The sequence below is a fragment of the Natator depressus genome, chromosome 6, assembly GCF_965152275.1.
Source record: "Natator depressus isolate rNatDep1 chromosome 6, rNatDep2.hap1, whole genome shotgun sequence".
Lineage (NCBI taxonomy): Eukaryota > Metazoa > Chordata > Testudines > Cheloniidae > Natator > Natator depressus.
Window position 1 is genome coordinate 104,233,078 of NC_134239.1, and position 19,925 is coordinate 104,253,002.

At 41.6% G+C, this 19,925-nt stretch overlaps 1 protein-coding gene across 1 annotated transcript in view; it reads right to left on the minus strand.

Annotated features, from left to right (window-relative positions):
- Window positions 1–13,915: 13,915 nt before the first annotated feature.
- The window catches only part of SYNE3 (spectrin repeat containing nuclear envelope family member 3), an 82,301-nt gene continuing 76,291 nt past the window's right edge, over window positions 13,916–19,925 (minus strand). The window contains exon 19 of the mRNA XM_074956182.1: window positions 13,916–14,230. Coding sequence (XP_074812283.1) covers window positions 14,033–14,230 — 198 coding nt within the window. The 3' untranslated portion in view covers window positions 13,916–14,032. The remainder of the gene's footprint in view (window positions 14,231–19,925) is intronic.

Consider the following 19,925-nt stretch of genomic DNA (forward strand, 5'->3'; position numbering starts at 1 on the left):
GTGATATAATCTATAAGTCACCAGGGTCTGACTTTCCCAAGGTCACAGACCTGCCTCTATGCTGGCATGGTCTCCCCTCTACTGTTGCTGGCACCTCTTAGGGTAGCAATCACAGTCCTCTGCATGACCATTGCACTACTAAGTTCAGCTGAAGAGTTTAAACTTGCACAAGTGCAATCTTATGCCTTCTCCCTAATAACCTTGTGTTCTCCAAAATCCATAAGGACCATAAAGGGGTCACAAAGCCCTATGTACAGATCACCGGGAGTTAAGCAGCACCAGGAAAGACAGCGACCATCCCAAAGTTCATCCCAACACATGACTTTTAGGCAAAATATACAGAGGGGCTTTCCCTACTGCCAGAAAATGATTCTTCTTTGAAGTTCTTCAACTTTGATGCTTCTGGCACACTTGGTCTGGCTAGAATTCAAAAACGAAATTAGCAATTATTTGGTTACTAATAATATTTCTGGGTCCACACATACCACAATGGTAAGAGAAAGAGGAGTAAAGAGTATAGTACATATCTAACTATAGCAATGCTTGCTTACTTACATAGATTAGACTGAGAACTAAACTTTGGGCAGAGAAGGAATTTCCCTATATCCAAATATATTGTGTGTGTGGGCGTGGTTTCCCTCTCCTCTGGAACAATGAGCAGGGATCATCATCTGGGACCCTTAGAGAAAAGTCCCACAGTGTCCTGTAGAAACTTAACAAGGTTCTATAGATTTTGCTCTTTCTGAAGATCCTGCGGAATTCTGTAGATCCTGCAGGGATATAATTTTCTAGTACAGTACATTTGCTAGGACGGTCTTAAAGAAAAGTTGGTATTTTCTAATAAGGGTTATGAGTTTAGGATCAACTAGCTGTGCTCAGCACAATCATTTATTTGCCTGCAGTGTGTGAAGATGATGGGAAAGGAGGCAGCAAGCACTAGCAGACATTAGTCCTTCCTACCTTGTTCTTCTGTGTTCCTAGGACAGCACAAACATACGGATGGAAAGAATTAAAGGCAGAGAAAAGAAAACACAGAATCACCCCAGGATAACTGAGAAGCCCTTAAAAAGAAAATGTATTTATTTACTGCATTACAACTGCAACACACAATTATTTTCTCCTTTAAAAAAAGACGGGCAGTAAAATATTCCAATTTTACAGTGCAGTTTAACATACAACATAGTACTTCATTGATAACAGTGACAAGCATAAAAAAAACAGTCACATGGCAAGAGCTGCGAGTGATAAATTTCCAGTCCCTTTATCTTTATTGCAGACAGGAAAACCACCTCATATTTTATTGGTCATCAAATGTTTCAAAATACTGGAGCCTTATCTTGCCAGGTGCTGAGTCCCCAGTGAAGTTCTGCAGAATCAGCCCACACTATGTGGGGAGATGTATGCTTAGTACCAAATTGTGGAAATATTTTCTAGGCAATAAGCAAAACTCTTCTCTATACACTACACTGTGAATCATTTAACAACCTAAAGCCTCATTTTCAGAGATGCTGAGCACCCAGAGTTCTCACTTACTTTAATGGGAGCCAGGGTGTCTCAGCGCTTTTGAAAAAGTAGGCCACTTTTGCATATTCTGAAACATTTTCCTGTAGATTTCTATCGCATTCATCTGTGCATGGGACTTCAGTTGATTTCATCTGGATTCCAGCAACAGAACAAATCCAGACGATACCAGGGAAATCCACAATGCACGGAAGAACATAAAATTTTGCCCAGAAATGATCAAAACGTAACCCACCTCTCTACTTAAAAGGCCAGAGGCATTCATTAAGAAAGGACACATTTTGTGTCTCTTATTCACCTGGAGTGTTACCTTACTCTTAACAGGACCAATGAAATTCATGGGGCTACTTGTGAAGTAGCACACTGCAAAGTGCAAATAAGGATCATAGAATTAAGCCCCAAAAGACTATGGTCCCATTATGGAGTCTCCCATAATTTCCAGGGAGGGTTGCTTAAGAAATGTTACTTTACCACAGTCATGGGTTCTGAATGGGCCAAATTCATCTCTCTACATATGATGGAGTTACACTAGGGATTAATTAAATCAAATAATCTTTTGGTTTTTTTGTTGTTTTTTTAAAAACATAAACAAAGCCAGGCTCTTGTTACTGAAATTATAATTTTATACACTGTCATACATAGGCAGCACCGAGAAACCAACAGCTTCTTTTGATCTGTCTGGAATGTAAGAGGATATTTCTGAAGACAAGAGTTTCAAAACTACATGGAATTCAGCAGAATAAATATATATTATTTCCAAACACAAAGCAAGAGGCAGTTTACAAAAATACTACTGTCACAGTCTTTCTGCATCATATGTGAGTAAGAGTAAAGGATTTGAAAAATTAGCATGACATTTCAAAAGACCACAGGTTTAATAAGAAAACAGACTGGTCCACATTCCCTGAATTAAGCCAGAAAGGTTAAGGAAAGGTCCAAGACAAGGAGTCTGTCTTGGACTTGATATCAACGGTGATAACTTGCACATGTACAGTGACAGCTGTTTGGCTCCAGTATTGTTTACCTTAGTAGAGAGCCTAATTTATCACAAATGTATTTAAAAATCATAAGTTACATGACAAAAGTGGAAACGGTCCCTGCAATCTGAGTACTTGTGTTCACACAACCGAAAATTAGCTATCCAGTTATTTACTTCTCTCTCTCTCTCTCTCTCTCGCACGCACACTCTGTATCCTAAATGTTACACTGAACAGCACATGCATAAACAGTTACTAATATCAACATTAGTATTAGAGATGTATATGAGAGATGTTCATGCTCTAGTGCCTCTTACACTTGTTTTGTACTTGAATATTAACATTTACAAGTGGACCTGAACTGCAAAACTGGGACCTGGGTTCCGGTCTGGATTTCAAACACTCCCACATGGTAAGGCATTCAGATCTGGAGTTCTCATCCAGCCTCTTACAGTGATTAGGGTCTGGATCTGAACTCAGATTGTGAACTATCCTAAAATTCAGTTGTGTTCAGGATTAGGGATCTTGTCTGGCCTTTTATAAAGTCAGGCCCTAATCATGGAAGTTGGATCCAGATTGAGGTACAGATACCAACAATTACATCTTCTACAGTTCAAGGATGTTCAAAGGTTGGCTTCCAGTTAATCTCTAACAGCAAGTGGAAAATATATCTAAGTATTTGTAGATCTTTTAATTTAAAAAAAACCCTCAACATTTAGGGCCTAATTAAAGGAAATTTCAGTAAACCAAGTTGTTCGTATTCAAAGTTTTGGGGAAATACATTGAATGTAAATCCCATAGTTGTGCTTTCCTTTTCGTTGTTGTTTTTGGTAACACTACCTTTTCAATGCATCCTTTCAAGGACTCTAAGCAAATTACACTTACACTTTCTTCCTACAATTAAACAAAGGTAGCCTCTGTGTGTGTGTGTGTGTGTGTGTGTGTAAGGGGGGGGGAAGTAAGAGAGATGGAGTGGAAGTGAGATGGGAAATGTCCACAACCTCCTTATGACCTAGCTCTGTGAACTGAATTGGGCCCAACACAGCCAGCTGGTTCTAGAAGTGAGGACAGGTCTTCTGCAAAAGTTTTGTGCACTCTGGCAAACAATAATGCAACTTCCATTCTTAGTAGCACTTTTTAATGTCAATGAGACAGTAGGTTTTATGAAAGGTAATGTCAGAGAATTTTCACATGCACATTATTGTTCCTGCAAATGTTTCATGTAGGTCCAGTGCACCCCAGTAAACAAATGAGGAGAAAGTAAACTTCTGGAAATATAGCTGTGATGTTTTTCAGAAAGAAACCTCTCTCATGGAATTATACAAGAAACTAAGAGAGCACAAGCTAATAGATGGGCTTCCAGTCAAATATACACACATATGACTTAGAGACACAGAATGAAACATAAGAATAAATCATGACACATCCAAATAGCTTCAGAAACACAAAATGCTCAACCCGTGACTCTCAGGTAAGACTCTTAGGCTATGTCTACACGGCAGCCACACAGCCTGGGTAGACAGACACGCATTCGTGGGGCTTGAGCTAGCATGCTAAAAATAGCAGTGCAGACATTGTGGCTCTGGCGGAGAATCATGCCACCCACCTGACCTCAGACCCAGGGAATCAGGGTGGCTGGAGAACCGGAGCTGCCAACTGAGCTGCAATATCCACACTGCTATTTTTAGCATGTCCCAAGCTGAAGCCAGGCTAGCGTGAATCTGTCTACCCAGCTGGGAGGCTTATTCCCAGCTGCAGTGTAGCCATACCTTTAAAAGGCCTGATCTGGCATGGTGCTGAATGGGAAGGTGAAGGCAATAGGATTGCAAGGGGCTCAGCACCTCAGCACCTCGCCTGAACAGAAGAAAATACTGAAAACTTGTTAAAAGATATCTCTAACCTTTCCTTGCTTCATTTTAAAACAAACACTTTTCTTTTTAAAGCTGCACTTGAAAATTACACTGATGTGGAATGTCGTCTTTCTTCAAGCAGTACAATTATTACACTTCCTCTTATACCCAGATCACAGTAATGGCTAGGCTGTCCTTGCAGAGTACAGGGATACACATATTTGCAATGAAAACCAAGTCTGTGGTGTTTTACTCTTATTGGAACTGACAAAGGAGACATTCGGATTTTGGGGGGGCCCTATGTTCTGAAAAATAAACCCTCCAAGCAAGAATTCTAGATAGAGGAAGACATCAGCTCCAGGCCAGAAAAAAAGCTAGTAATGGCAGGTAGGGTTGGAGCCAGCTTGCATCTTCCTCTGGCAACGTTCCTTCAATATTGTCTCTTATTTTTCAGAAATGGTTTGAGTTCATTTTTCCAACTAACAAAAGGGCCAAAATAAATGGCTTGCAACAGTGGTTGATAAATGGTTTGTTAGATCAGTTTGTCAAAAGTGACCATTTTTCTGTTTGAAAAATACCCCAGCTATTTATGATGTATAATTGTGTCATTCAAATGTCCCAAGGGGCTCAAGGGCATGCAGACCCAGACTGCAGAGCACATGGTAGTGCTTAGACAGTCAGGGACAAGGCTGGGATAACACAGCTGAATTTGAAATGGTGGCCCTCCCTTTTCTGATTAAATGGCAACTTTCTATAGCTAATAGCTGAATTATCCATGAATGCCTGCTTAAAGGGATCAGAATGAAGGGGCTTGGGCAGGTTATTTGTAATACAAACGGCATGGTGGCTATTATTATTAGTTAAGCGCTGCCAAAAACACTCTGATCTGTGTAAGACACAAGTGCTCCAGCGTGAAAGGCAGATTAGAGAGAGGGCAAGATGTCCCGGGAGATCCAGAGAAGATCGTTCATTGAGATCAGAATAATTTAAAAATGTATCAGAATAAAATTCTAACATGGGTGGTGTTTGAGGGGCTTGTAGCAGAAGTGGGTCTGTAGGAGGAAGCTGAATGAGGAAAGGGGGAGCAGAGTACTCTGGGGTTGGGAGGCTATTTCAAGCATGGGGTGGCATGAAAATAGGCAGGGAGAAGGAGTGAGTCAGTAATAAAGAGGTCAGTGAGGCAGGGATTGTTGACGCAGGGATAGGCTGTGAAGGGGTTAAGAAACTAGATCGGAGATGTAGCCTTGGGCACAGTTGTGCAGGGTGTGTAGGTGAGGAGGAGCTATTGAAACAATGCATGGCAGGAGATATCCAAAGAGTGGGTGGGAGCTACTGGCAGGCGAAAAAGACAAGTTTAACAGCTGCACTGTGGACCGACTGGAGGGGACAGTTATGGGAGCAGAGGAGGGCAGACAGGAGAAGGTTGCAGTAAACAAGGCAAGAGACGGCCAGGTCACTGATAAGTCATCAGGCCAGGAAGGAAAGGTCAGATTTTAGCTATTCCAGTGGGTGAAGAATTAACATTAGAGAGAGTTCAGAGAAGGGAGATGATGAGAATGACCAAGGGCATGGAAAAACTCACATGTCAAGATACACTGAAAAGACTGGGAATGTTCACCTTAGAAAGGAGACAAATCAGAGGGGACATAATAAAAAGGAAAACAACAAACAGTCCAGAGAACGGAGATGGAACGCTTTTGTTCTCCTGGTCATGTAACACAAGAACAAGGGACAGTCGATGAAAATGAAATTTGTTGTATTCAAAACTGAAAAAAGCAAATACCTTTTCACACATCATGTAGTGAGACTTTGGCACTCACTGCCACTAGATGCTATAGAGGCCAAAAATTCAGCATGATTCAGAGAGGGGCTGGGCATTTGTATGGATAACAAGAATATCAAGATTTATTATCGTTAATGCTAACAACAATTTTGGAAGTGATATAAAAATATAAAAAGTGATAAATATGCTTCAAGATTTAAGACACTCTCTAATTATTAGGGATTGGGCAGAGACTTCTGGAGCACATGGTGCTGGCCTCTGCCAGAGAGAGGATATGGGATAAAATCAACCTCGAATTTGATCCAGAATGGTAATTCCTATGTTCCTGTGTTACAGCACCTAGGAACCATTATGTCTTTTGAAGACATAATCCCTCCTCCCACCTCCATTGGGGTGCTGCACCTCCTCCAACACAGCTCAGCCTCCCCAGTGGTCAGTACCTGTCAATTGCTAAAATAGATTAGGTAACAATGGTTTGCTTGTGAATAGTATTGTAATTATAGTGGTGCCCTTTAGGCTACCAGTTGTGTTGGCATATTCCTGATAAACCCTATTCTTCAGGGGATGCTGATAACTCTTCTACAAACACGTCTGGTTTTCAATTGGACAGACCAAAGAACTTAAAAACATATAAAACAGACTACATGCTAGATTATTAAATCATATTTGATATTTTGGGGAAACTAATTGTTTAGGTTCTTGGATTTGTTTTATTTTAACATTGTACAAGTGCAAAATGAATAAAGAAATGGCGTGTCTGTGTAACTCAAAAAGTCCAGTGATTCAAATAAATAAGCGTGGTTAGTCCAAGACATAATCAAACTTTTTGAATCACAGTTAAATATGGTAGAAATGTTAAAATTGGTTACTGAATGGATCACAGTGTCTGCGCAAAGTTATCTACAGTTTTTTTAACAGGCAGACTTTAGAGAATAGCCAAGCACCCACAGCTGGATTAACACAGTGAACCGTAAGAGCTCAGAGCAGGTCAGTGATCTGAGAACTACGAAGAACTTGCCTGACTTCCCCCAGCAACCCTGGAAGGAGCCCTTACATTTCACTGGGTAAATGTGTTTTCAGCTGCAGAATAGTAACTAAACCAATGGACAGTAAAGTCTCCAAAAGCAGCTATTACAGCCAATACAATATAATAACACATAACCAAAATCCATGCACGATTTCAGTCAAAGGTGTATTTATCTGAGTAACTACCTAAACGTTTTTCAAAGGTGGAAATAAATATATCTCCACCTGAGCCAAAATAAATACTGAATATGAAATGAATGTTGTTGCTACTTAAATTTAGTCCTTAACTATTATCCGGCAATTCCCATGATTCCCAAGCAGCAAGAAAGACTTTTCAGTGCCATCCACTGGTTTACAGAATTCCATTTGCCCCCTTTAATTTATTTATATAACTGAGTGTGTAACTCCTATCTCCTCTTGAAGTGCTCTTGTAAATCTCCTTCACACCAATGGAAGTTCCATGCACACACCAAGTACAAAGTATTTAATGTCCTAGACATGATCAAGCTGAGTAAATTCCTGAGATCCCAGAGCACCAGTATATAACAGAGCTGGTAATTATTTTGTCTAAAGAAACACTATGTAGATATCTGCAATAGTCACTTTTTGGAGAGACTGGTTCTCTTCTGAGGACATCAATCAACTCCAATGATTAAGGATTAAGTTGAGATGAATAGTGATTCTAAGATCCCTGCAATTTACGCAAAGTGATCACTGTATAATGATTAATTATGAGTTTTATTAATTAGGTTAGTCGCTTTATTTTCAGCCAGAAATGCTTGACTATAGTAAACATAACAGCCAGGCAAATAAGTTATTATGTGGCTTACAGATCACGATAGCTCTGCAATCTTGGTGTTATCAGGAGAATATTATTTTTATGTGTGTGTTCTTAGAACATACTTTTTCCTCACAAAGAGCACTGGAGAGAGGCTTATATAAACAGAATTTAATACAATCTAAATTGCTGGTTGGAATCAGAGAATATTCTATAAATAGGTATGCAGCACAATAGCAATTCTCTACCTCACTGTACTGCAGCCATGGAAAAAATTGTTGAAAGCGTCTGGCTACAGAATCAATTACAATTCGCAAATTAGACTGAGGCTTTTCTCCAAAGGCTGGGGCTGAAGTCTGAACTTGGAGTGCGTGGAGATCCTACTAACTTCCATGCATGAGCAGCCGAGTGCAGAATTTGGCCCGTTGAGCCATAGTTTCAAAGCGGTATCATCCTGGCCCATCAGATAGTGGATGACATCTTGTATGCTAAAGAACTTTGGTGCATGCAGTTTTGCAAGTACAAAAATGTTTACTTGTCAACACAAAGTGAATTTGGATGCAGCCTGACTAGTCAGGTGCTGGTCTGATTTGCATGTGCAAATAATTCCCAAGCTCAAATGTATTTAATTTAAGGGCTACAGCTTTCCTTGAAGGTACTCTGACTCTGGATTAGCTGTAAACCCGTCAGGCAGCACGAGCACTGAGGTTTGGCCTCTATCTATTTTTTTTTTAATAGGCATCAGCTTTAATACAAACAAGGGGAACTACTTTTCCCACACAATGGCAAGTTAAACTGTGGAACTCATTGCCATGGGATGTTGATGGCCAAAAGTATAACTGGGTTCAGTGAAGAAAGAGATAAAGGATAGGTCCATCAATGGCTATTAGCCAAAATGGTCAGAGATGCAACCCCATGCCAAAGGCAACCCTAAACTTCTGACTGTCAGGAAGGAAAGATGAGTGGATCACTCCCAACCGCCCAGTTCTGTACACTCCCCCTGAAGCTATTGCCAGGCGTTTTAAGTATACTGCCAGCACTGATTCCATACTGTGTCCGAATCTGAAGACCAACTGTGAAGCATCCAGGTGATTGACAGATGTCACAGATAGAGCTGTGAATAACTGATTTTTCAGGTCAGTGGCCAAACAAAAACAAAAAAAAACTTCAGGTTTACCCAAAACACAACTTTTTACTTTTTTGGCAAACCAAACATATTGAAGAAAATATATTCAGGTAATGTGAGGTTTGTTTTTTTTTAAACCTTTCAATATTTTAAAATAAAACTGAAGTAAAAGTCAAAATGAAAAAACTGTTTTGATTCAAAACGGCAAAATGTTTCATTTCAAAATGTCAAAATTAAATATTTTGACTTTTTCAGAATTTTTGTTTGTTATTTTCTACTGAAAAAATTAAGTGAATCCAACACACATTTATGAAAAAGTATCAGCCAAAAAGTTTTACCCTACTCTAGTCAGAAATGATCTAAGAATTTATAAAAGTTAGGACAAGAAAAATGGTGTGCAAAAATGTAGACAGAAATCTGTACCTAAAGTTTATGAGACTGCTCTTGAAACTTTGTTCCTTAGGATGCATTTTATAGATATTGGGGCCTGTTTCCTTCACACAGGAAACCAACAAAGTCCTGTGAGGGGGAGAATTGAATCCGCTTTCCTTTACCATTATTTGAGCTTCACATCGTAATAGCAGTTACGCTCCCAAAAATCAGTAAGGCAAAATCTTCTCAATTAAATTAAGAAATGAGGGAAGGTTGGATTTTTTTCTCTTTGAGGGCCCCCCCCACCACCACCAACCCACCCCCACACCACAAAGGACCTGATTTACATTTTTCTTACACCAATGTAAACTGGGAGTAACTCCACTAAGATCAATGAAGTTACTCCAGCATAAAACTGGTGTAAGAGAGAAATCTGAGCCTAATGCTTGAGCTGATTTCCATGAAAAACAGAGAAAGATTCACCTCTGCTATGAGATATTTGTATTGCTTAGTTTGTTTACAGAAAAACTCCAAGATTTACAGCAGAGATGTTACAGAATAAATTAAATGCAAAACCCCAGTGGCAAAAGTGTGGTTCTAATTTAGATTTTTTTTAAACCTGCCCCAACATTGAAACTTTAAGGTGACATGGAATTTATATTCGTAAGACCCTCTGCATGGAAATAATTTCTTAAATGTCCCCTACATTTGTATTGCCAATGCTTGTAAGATCCACTGCTGAACTCAAAAACAATCCAGACAAGAAAGGCCGGTGCCCAGAAACTCTTGGGAGATTCTGTAATTTTCATGCAAAAAACCTGACCATTTCCTCCTTGATCTTCACCTTAACTAACTTTTCCCACTTGTTATAATTCTTTTTCTCTCCTGCCTTTCATCCTGTTTTATTTAATTTCCTGACCACAACACCCCTTAAAGAAGCAGAAAGTGGCTATGCTACAAACACTGTTATATCTCTATCCTGCCCCATCCCCCTTCTGGTTCTTTGTACACATTGAAATGGTTTGAAACGGAGGTGGGAGATGCACATGGTTCAGAGCTTAGATGATTAAATCCTTGCTGCACAGAGCAGAATTTGCATGGCTCTTGAACCAGCTAACTGAGGGAGAGGAGGATGTGTCTCTCTCGTCTGCTGGAAATAACAGTTGCAAAGAAGGAATTCATTTGCTGCATCACTTGTGAATTATAGTTCCTTTCCACCTGCCTCCTTTGTGAAGGAGGACACAGCTTGATGCCTTTCTTTCCTTCCTGTTTATATTTAAACCCCTTATTTGTCTTTCACAATTTCCTCTTCTTGTCACCTTTCTGCTTTAAGTCACCTGTCTCCTCTCTCTTCTCCTAGCTCTTAACTGCCAGGTTTTAATCGACATTGCTTCAGATCCTCCTCTGCTCCTCCTTCTGCTACATTTCTCCCCTCTGGCTCCGCCTACTCATGCATTTTTCCTTCTAATTTCCTAGTTGACTGAAAAATGTACAAAAATAACTGTTTCCTTTTTTTTGGAGCTGATTTTCAAAATTTCAATGCCATTTTTCATCAGAATTCCTAAATTTAAAACATTTTGACCAGCTCTAGCAATGATCCCGCTCCAGTGTAGGTGGGCCATGAGCAGCAGCTAGCCATTTGACCACCTTGTCCTCTCCACCTGCTCTGAGGGGGTTAGACAACATGTTTGTTAGAACACCAGTATTCTCACTGTATTAGAACTCCCACCTTTGCTGATCCTGGTGTCACTGCAACTGCAGGAAGCATGAAGAAAAATGATTGTGTAGACAAGACCTCCCTGACAGTGAGAGCTCTCTGCAGGGGAATGGTCTCCTCAGAGAAAAGGTAGAGGCCCCACCACTTGGACATTTGAAATTAGACTGGACAATGTACAATGGGAAATAATCCTGCATAGGCATAGAGATGGACTAGATCAGTGATTTTCAACATGTGGTCCATGGACCACTGGGGATCCGCAGACTATGTCTAAGGGGTCCACGAAAGGTTGCTGTTACCATAGGACATTGGCTTTCAACCTGTGGTCCGTGGACTCCTTGGGGTCTACAGACTATGTCTAAGATTTCCAAATGGGTCTGCACCTCCATTCAAAGATTTTTAGGGGTCTGCAAATGAAAAAAGATTGAAGACCACTGAACTAGATGGACCCTAATAGAGATTGTTCTTTACATTCTATATTCTTACTGTTCATGCCTTCCTTTTTCAGACCCTATTCTTTCTTCTTCCACCTCTCTTCTCTAACTGCACCCACCTTTTTACCTCTCTCCCCCCACAGCTGCCTATTCCCTTCTATTCAGAAATCCTCAATATCTTCTCCCTCCTATGCTACCCTGTCCTCTCTTCCCTCATTTCCTCTCTTTATCAATTTTTTTTAAAAAAAGACTTTGGGGGAATCTCAGATCTAAACTTTGTTGTTTCAGCTCTTCATAATTATTGGCATGGTAGGCAGAGGTAGCACACAACACACAGTCAACCTGTGGAACTCTTTGCCAGAAGATGTTGTGAAGGCCAAGACTATAACAGGGTTCAAAAAAGAACTAGGTAAATTCATGGAGGATAGGTCCATTAATAGCTATTAGCCAGGATGGGCGGATGGTATCCCTAGCCTCTGTTTGCCAGAAGCTGGGAATGGGTGACAGGGGATGGATCACTTGACGATGACCCATTCTGTTCATTCCCTCTGGGGCACTTGGCGTTGGCCACTGTCGGAAGACAGGATACTAGGCCAGATGGACCTTTGGTCTAACCCAGTATGGCCATTCTTATGTTCCATGTAATCACCATTATACTTAATGGAATTGGGTCTGTAGTTAGTACATAATTTACTTCCAATAATGTAACATATGTAATGATAGGCCATATTCTACCTTTTATTTTGGCACAGAAGTCCCATGTATTACGATAGGGGATTGGCGTTTTGTATGCAGAGTAGAATATGGCAGGATGTAATGAACCTCTTGTAGGTTTTATGGTACAAAAAAAAGTGAGTCCCACCTATAAGTCTACAGTAGTGCGCACCCACTATAGAATTGGTACGATTCTGTTTGGAGAGAGACAAAAAGTCAGTGGCCACTACCTAGAATTCAAATTTCATCCGAAGAAATCGCCAGGCCAGGGGAAACTAGCTCAGATTTTTTGACTGACAGTCCGATGACTATGACTCTGAGGATAAAAATGAACAGGAAAAATGGGGGCGAACCAAAGAAGTGCCGCAAAGTATTTGAAACAATCCCCTTTCCCACCTTTGGACAAGACGCAGGCTCCCATTAGGTAAAACACCACCATGAAATGGTTGTTTCCTCATAATAACGCTGTGAACTGCACTTACGTTAAAAAGCATATTGAGCGCAGACATTCCTGTTAAAAAAGAAGAGCTGATGAAAACAGGCCTGAGGCTAGGTAAAAGGATGACAATCCTCAGTGTCCCAGACCTCAGCCTTTTTAAAAACTTGTAGTACAATTGTGCTTGATGCAATTACACCATGTCACGTTTTGTTAGCAAACCACTGACATAACGCTGGCTAGGAAGGAATCATGTCTACTGACTGCATTTGTTAATGTATTTCTGTGCTTTGGCCAGTTTGTATGCTGAGGCTGAGACGAGCTACATCGCATTGTCCAGATCATGTGGTCCATCCCAGAGCAATTTCTGTGCCAAAACCATTCGTGTAGATGATCTTCATAGTTTAAAAGGGGGGGGGGGAACAAGATCATATTTTTCTCTTTTGCACAGCTCACTGCTACACAGAGCTTTGTACACTGTAGCTGCACAAAATAAAATAAAAATTACAATTTGGTTTAGAGTGAGGTTTAGAAAAATGCCCCATTATTTTCAGCTTTCCTTGCCCGGTTTTACCTCTCCGACTTCAGGAGTGACAGAGGACAAAGCATTAGAAAAAGTTGGTAGACTGTCACAAAGAGCATTTGAATATACTGTGGGCCTGGTCTCACACCCATGTCAATGGGAGTTTTTGCATTGACATCAGTGGTGATTGGATCAAGCAATAGAAAAACTAGCTACTGATCCCAAATAGAAACTTCCCCTTTTGCTAAAGCCTAATGTTAAACAGCGTATTTAAACATGATTCCAGTGCATCTCACTCTCAGAGACAATTTTTCCTGGCACATGATTCCACAGAACATCCCTTATTTTCTCACACTCACTTTGATTTCAGTTGTAAACACCAAGAACTCAGTTTTTTAAAATATCTGCTATTCGTTGCTGAACAAAGGCAGAAGCAAAAATATTGCAGGATTAGAGCAAAACAGTGGAGTTTAAATGTTTTTCATTATAGTTATATACACACAAAATATATATATATATATATATATATATATATACACACTCATAGTATAAATATATTCATATAATATTGTAAAAATATTAATTTAGCTCTAACTGTTAATACCTGATTTATATGGACTAACCTTATACTGCATTTATTTGATGATGTTTCCAGTTAATCTGGTGGCCATGTTAGAAGCCCTAGATTTAGAGGATTAGCAATAGTCAAGACACCTAGGAAAAAGCAGCCTGGATGTCTAAGCCAGTCACTTCTCGCCACGTGCCTGTAGAGGAGTTAAGTTGGAGGAGGGCCTTCATATCTCAGCATCAAGTTGAAGGAGCGGGCAAAGTTGTTGGCAAGCTTGCAGCTGTGGGTCTCCTCCACCAGGGGGAGCAGAAACGCCAGGAGCAGCAAGAACAGCAGGAGTATCTGCAGTGGCAGCGCTGCCCAGCACACGCGGTGCAGGAAAGGACACATCCCCCCTGGACGTCTCTAAAAGACACAAACCAAATGGGGATGATGGATTTATTGAGCATATTAACAAGAAAAATAATGACAATAATTGGGGGAGGCGCGAGGGGCAGGGAGTAAAGACACCTAAAATATTTCCTAGAATCAGTGATAACGGAGGTGGAAAAGACCTTTTAGCCCATCTTTTCCAGTGCAGAACTGGTCCCCGTGATATATTCCTGCATGTTCTGTACAGTTTGACTGATTCAAGTGATGGCGCTTGAACCACTTCTCTTAGGTTATTCCCTGGGCTAACAGACCTCAGTACTAGGAATTATTTTCTTGAGAATTATTGCTTGGCTTCATTGGAGGAAGAAAACAACAATCCTGGGTCAGGTTTCTGATTACTGAGGAGAAAAAGTCTATTTTAGCAGCTAACATGTCACAGCAAAATGAAAGCTTTGCTTCCTGGGAGAAGCCAAACAGCCTTAGGCTTTGTCTTAGTAGAGGAGCTTGAGCTTCATACATTGTTTGTATTCATTATGGCCAGATCTCTCAGAGATTTGATTTGGTTTGGTCTCCCAGTGCAGTCTGATCCTTGGGCCCTCTCTGTTTATTGCTGACCTTTCCCATGGGTAGGGAAGGCAGGAGAAGGCTCCCGCATTATTACAGCCAATCCACTGCTTCTCATGCTTTGCCAGACAAATTTTATACTTCACAAGGTGCAACAGAATGACAAAGACAAGGGAGAAGCACAACAGATGGTGAAAGCTGGCTTTAACATGAAGTACCCCTTAAACTCATATTTGATGCTCAGTGATAATTATAATAGAGTTCTGCGAAAGGAAGAGAAGAGCCAAATTCTGCTCCGTTACACTGGTGTAAATCAAGAATAATTCTATTGACCGCAATAGAATATTGAATAGAATAGTCAATTCTATTGACTGCAATAGAATATTGCTTTGGATATACACCAATGTTACAGACCAGAATTTGGGCCTGGGACTTCAGGAAATACTCATTAAAGTGGAGGGTTCACAGTGGCAGGATTCCTGGTGATTATTAAAGATCTCTCTCAGAAAAAAATGGTTAAAAAGTAGACAAATACTCGGATGAGGCAGTTTCTTCAGCAGGCATAGATTTACATTGGCAGCATAGTAATAATATTTAGCATCTACCCAATACCAGTCATTTACGTGCTTTACAAATCTTAACTAATTAATTCTCATAACACACCTGTGACGGGTACTATCCTCATTTCACAAATGAGGAAACAGAGAAGTTAAGTGACTTGCTCAAAGCCAGTGTCAGAGCTGGGATTAGAAATTCGAACTCCTGGCTCCCATTTATCTCGGATTACCAGGCAATACCTTCCTCCCACTGCATTACCAACAGACACTGCCCTTTGAAAACACCAGCAGAGAAGATAATGTCAACAGACTAGAATATTGTCACAGATGAATGGTCTGTATTAGAAATTGTGGAGATGTTTCTCCCCCTTGTAACTAAGCTCCTCAACCTCCTGGCGCTATATATATAAGTGCTGGGGCATTTATAGAAATTGCCAAGGCACACAAGCAGACACAGTTTCAGAGCGAGATAATGATTCTGTAAAAATATTATTCTGTTACAGCTGGTTTATTTCTGCCGTATCAAATGACCGATGGAGATCTAGTTATTGGATCTGGCGGATGTTGAGGCAACAGAGTGACAGCTGTTTGTTCTACCCTTTCTGACTTGCTGCATTGCGACTGGGTTAAGGCCTGATCCAAATTCCACTGAAGTCCATGAAAACTCCCAGCCCTTTGAGAATAGGTCAGGTGCTTCAGCTGCTTGTGTTCCTCTTTTGCTTTCAGTGAAGTACTAGAAAAAATTGGGAGTCTAAATGAAGGTGTTCCCTGATGGAACTTCACTGTGCACAGCTGGCATTTACACAGCAAATCAAAACTTAGTGACCCTGGTAGCATTGCAGGAGCCATTTCTACATATGGATGTACTGTTCTTGACTATTGTGTCCAACGCACTAGACACAACTGGCTGTCCTTATAGGTTTTTCCTTTCTATTAGTCCTACAGGCCAAATCCTGAAGTCCTTAGTACGCTCTTAAATGAGAGTTTTGCCCAAGTAAGGACTGAATAAAAACTGGGCCAGGGGGAGGGAATTCGCACCCTTATGTTGAATAGTCCCACTGATTACAAAGGGGTTAGTCAGAGAGTAAGGTACTAATTACCATGAGTGCAGGTGGCAGCATCAAGTCCTGAGTGAAGCATTCAGGGTTCAGCTCTAGATTCTACAAAACAGGCTCTTCTTCAACATCACCACAGTCTCCTTGGAGCGATGTAAATCAATGGAATTTCACTAGGGATTTCTCTTTTCAGTAGTTATTCTCTATTCCTGTTTAATTCTCCTTTGCCACCACAATAGCCTAGTGCAGCAATGTGGTAGAGACACTGGTTCTAGATTCCTGTCTTTCAGACTCCAGAGCCATGCAAAACCAGACCATGTTTATTGCTATTTGCCAACAGTGGTAGTTTTGTTTGATGGAAGATTTGGGGCAGAATTATCCTTGCCTTGTGAAGACGAAGACTAAATCTTTCTCCCACTGTTAGAAAATGAGCACTTCTACCAGGAACAGGACGTAGAAGTACCATTCTCTCTGGCACAAGGTTTAATATCAGTATTATTAAAGGAGAGGTCCCTATAACAGGGAATAGCTCAGTGAGGGACGGACATTACAGATGAGATTTTCAAAAGCACCTGAGGGAATTAATTGATTTTCAATATGACTTGTGCTCCTAACTCCCTTTGGTGCTTTTGCAATTCCCATCAGATAACTCTCCAGAATTCAATATTGCCCTAGGGAATCTAAGGAAGTCCTGGATACTCTTAAGGCATCTGCTGGATGACAACAGAAATGGAGCTGAGCCACAAATGGAAAAGCCTACTGTCTCTGCACCCCCTTTCCTTATGTTTGGAGATGTCTAATTGCCAAGCCAGCTGCTCTGCATGTGCCCTCCTAGTTATTTATTCCTGCTGGAGAGGGGGTGCAAAGATGCTAGGCTTTTCCATTTGTGGCTCAGCTCCACTTCTGTTGTCATCCAGCAGGTGCCTTAAGAGTATCCAGGACTTCCTTAGACTCCCTAGGGCATCCATGTTGCCAGTAAGTATAGTCTCTCTCTTGCCTGTGCCAGCTCCCCTAGGGAGGTGTAGAGGGGAGGAGGTTGCTCACTGAGGGCCAAACTCTGCTTGGCCTTCAGCAGCTGCTCAGCAGTGTTGGGAAGGGTGCATAGAGCCTTCCCCTCAACTTCCATGGACTTCCTGAATAATCCTGAAGGTGCACAAATGGGGCCAGGAGGGGGCAGAGTCAGGTCCCTCCCACCCACGCCAGCCTCAGGGATGGAGAGGGGTGTAGTACGGGATGCACTCCCACAGTGCATCCACAAACTCCAGGAGAAATGGCCTCTGAGGCAGGCTCCTCCATGCCCCCTCTGGTGTGGTGTGGCTCCACGCTCTGCTCAAGACAGAGCTATGGCTAATAGGCACGCTCTAGCCCTGACCGTCTGGAAGCCCAGCTGACAGAGCTCCGTACAATGCCTGCCAGCAGGAGTTGTGCCTTAGGGCTACAAGGAACACATCGATTCTACTCCCAAGCCTGGTCATTAATTCAATGCAAGGATAAGACACCATGGCTCTGTTTCCTCCTCTGTAAAACGGAATGGCCTTACCCACAGATGTGTCACAAGGCTTAAATACCGCTTGTCAAGTGCTTCAAGATCCATGACTAAAATCTGCAAAACAATACTGCCTTTCATGGCTCTGTGTATCTTACATATACTATTTTTCGGAGACTGCCTTATTTATAAGCAAAGACTTTATTTCACTGGGGCTTTTAGTAGAGTAAGATACCACTCAATGAGACTAACAGTAGCCAAATCTGGCATTACATGTACTGTGCAAAGAGGGACTTTCACACTGGGGAAAAACTTGAGGCAAGGAAAATGAATTTACTTTGCCTGCAGTTTCTAGCCTGTTTCCTTGCTGGGGTTGAAGAATAACTTTTTCCTACACAGCCCAGCTTCTCCATTTTGCCTGATCATATAGCAAGGTCATAATCTTGTATTTCACACACCAGTTTGTTTTTGCTCTTGTAGCTCGAAAGCCTGGTCTCTGTCTCTTTCACAGAAATTGGACCAATAAAAGATATGACCTCACCCACCTTGTCTCTCTCATATCCTGGGACCAACATGGCTACAACAACACTGCAAAGAATATTTTACTACAGTTATCACTCTCCCTCTGACTTGGTTTTGATCATAATCCAGAATACAGGAGAATGTTTTGTTAATTTGTCCTAGGGAGCTAAGAGATAGTAACATCGTAAACCACAGCCTGTCCAGCTAATGGCACAGAACTTATCTGTGAGTTAATGACTTTGCTGCTACCTATATGTGCCAGGCATATCAGACCAAAAAAAAGCACCTCCAGAGCTGCTGTACATATCAGAGGTCCTGTGGGAAAAAAACCATGTGATCATATAATTAAAGACTGTATCATAATGCACAGGGGGCTGAACTAAGATTACACACACAATATTAATTCTGGCATTTCTTACCTGTGAAATACTTGGCTTTGTAACTTTACTGTTCTTTTAAAATAGGTGGGTGGGGGCTGTGCATGCCCACGCAACATCTGTGGGGAATTTTGAAAGCTGCCCAGTTCATAAGTAGACAGGCAAATCCCAGGGTTTTTAATTCCTCCGGTGCACTCAGAAGTACACAAAGTTGACTAGACTATCAGCCAGAGTCTTTGTACAAGGGTCAATTTAAAATCACAGCAAGAAACAAACCAGCAGTTTACACTTTAAGGCCTGGTCTACACTACGAGTTTATGTTGAATTTAGCAGCATTAAATTGAATGAACCCTGCACCCGTCCACACAACGAAGCCATTTTTTTCGACATAAAGGGCTCTTAAAACCGATTTCTTTACTCCTCCCCGATGAGGGGATTAGCGCTGAAATCGACATTGCCGTTTCCAATTAGGGTTCGTGTGGATGCCATTCGACGGTATTGGTCTCTGGGAGCTATCCCACAGTGCACCATTGTGACTGCTCTGGACAGCGCTCTGAACTCGGATGCACTGGCCAGGTGTACAGGAAAAGCCTTGGGAACTTTTGAATCTCATTTTCTGTTTGGCCAGGCGAGCTCATCAGCACAGCTGACCATGCAGTCCCAGAATTGAAAAAGAGCTCCAGCATGGACCCAACGGGAGGTACGGGATCTGATCGCTGTATGGGGAGAGGAATCCGTGCTATCAGAACTACATTCCAAAAGACGAAATGCCAAAACATTTCAAAAAATCTCCGAAGCCACGAGGGACAGAGGCTACAGCAGGGATGCAACACAGTGCCGCGTGAAACCTAAGGAGCTCAGACAAGCGCACCAGAAAACCAAAGAATCAAACGGATGCTCCGGGACGAGCCCCTGACATGCCACTTCTAAGCTGAGCTGCATGCAATTCTAGGGAGGGGGGCGCCACCACTACCCCACCCCTGTCCGTGGACTCGGATGATGGGGTACTCTCCGCCATGCCTGAGGATTTTGCAGACGGGGAAGATTAGGAGGAGGAGGACGAGTTTGAGGAGAGCACACAGCACACCGTTCTCCCCGACAGCCAGGATCTTTTTATCACCCTGAGTGAAATACCCTCCCAACCCAACCAAGCCGGAGAAGGGACCT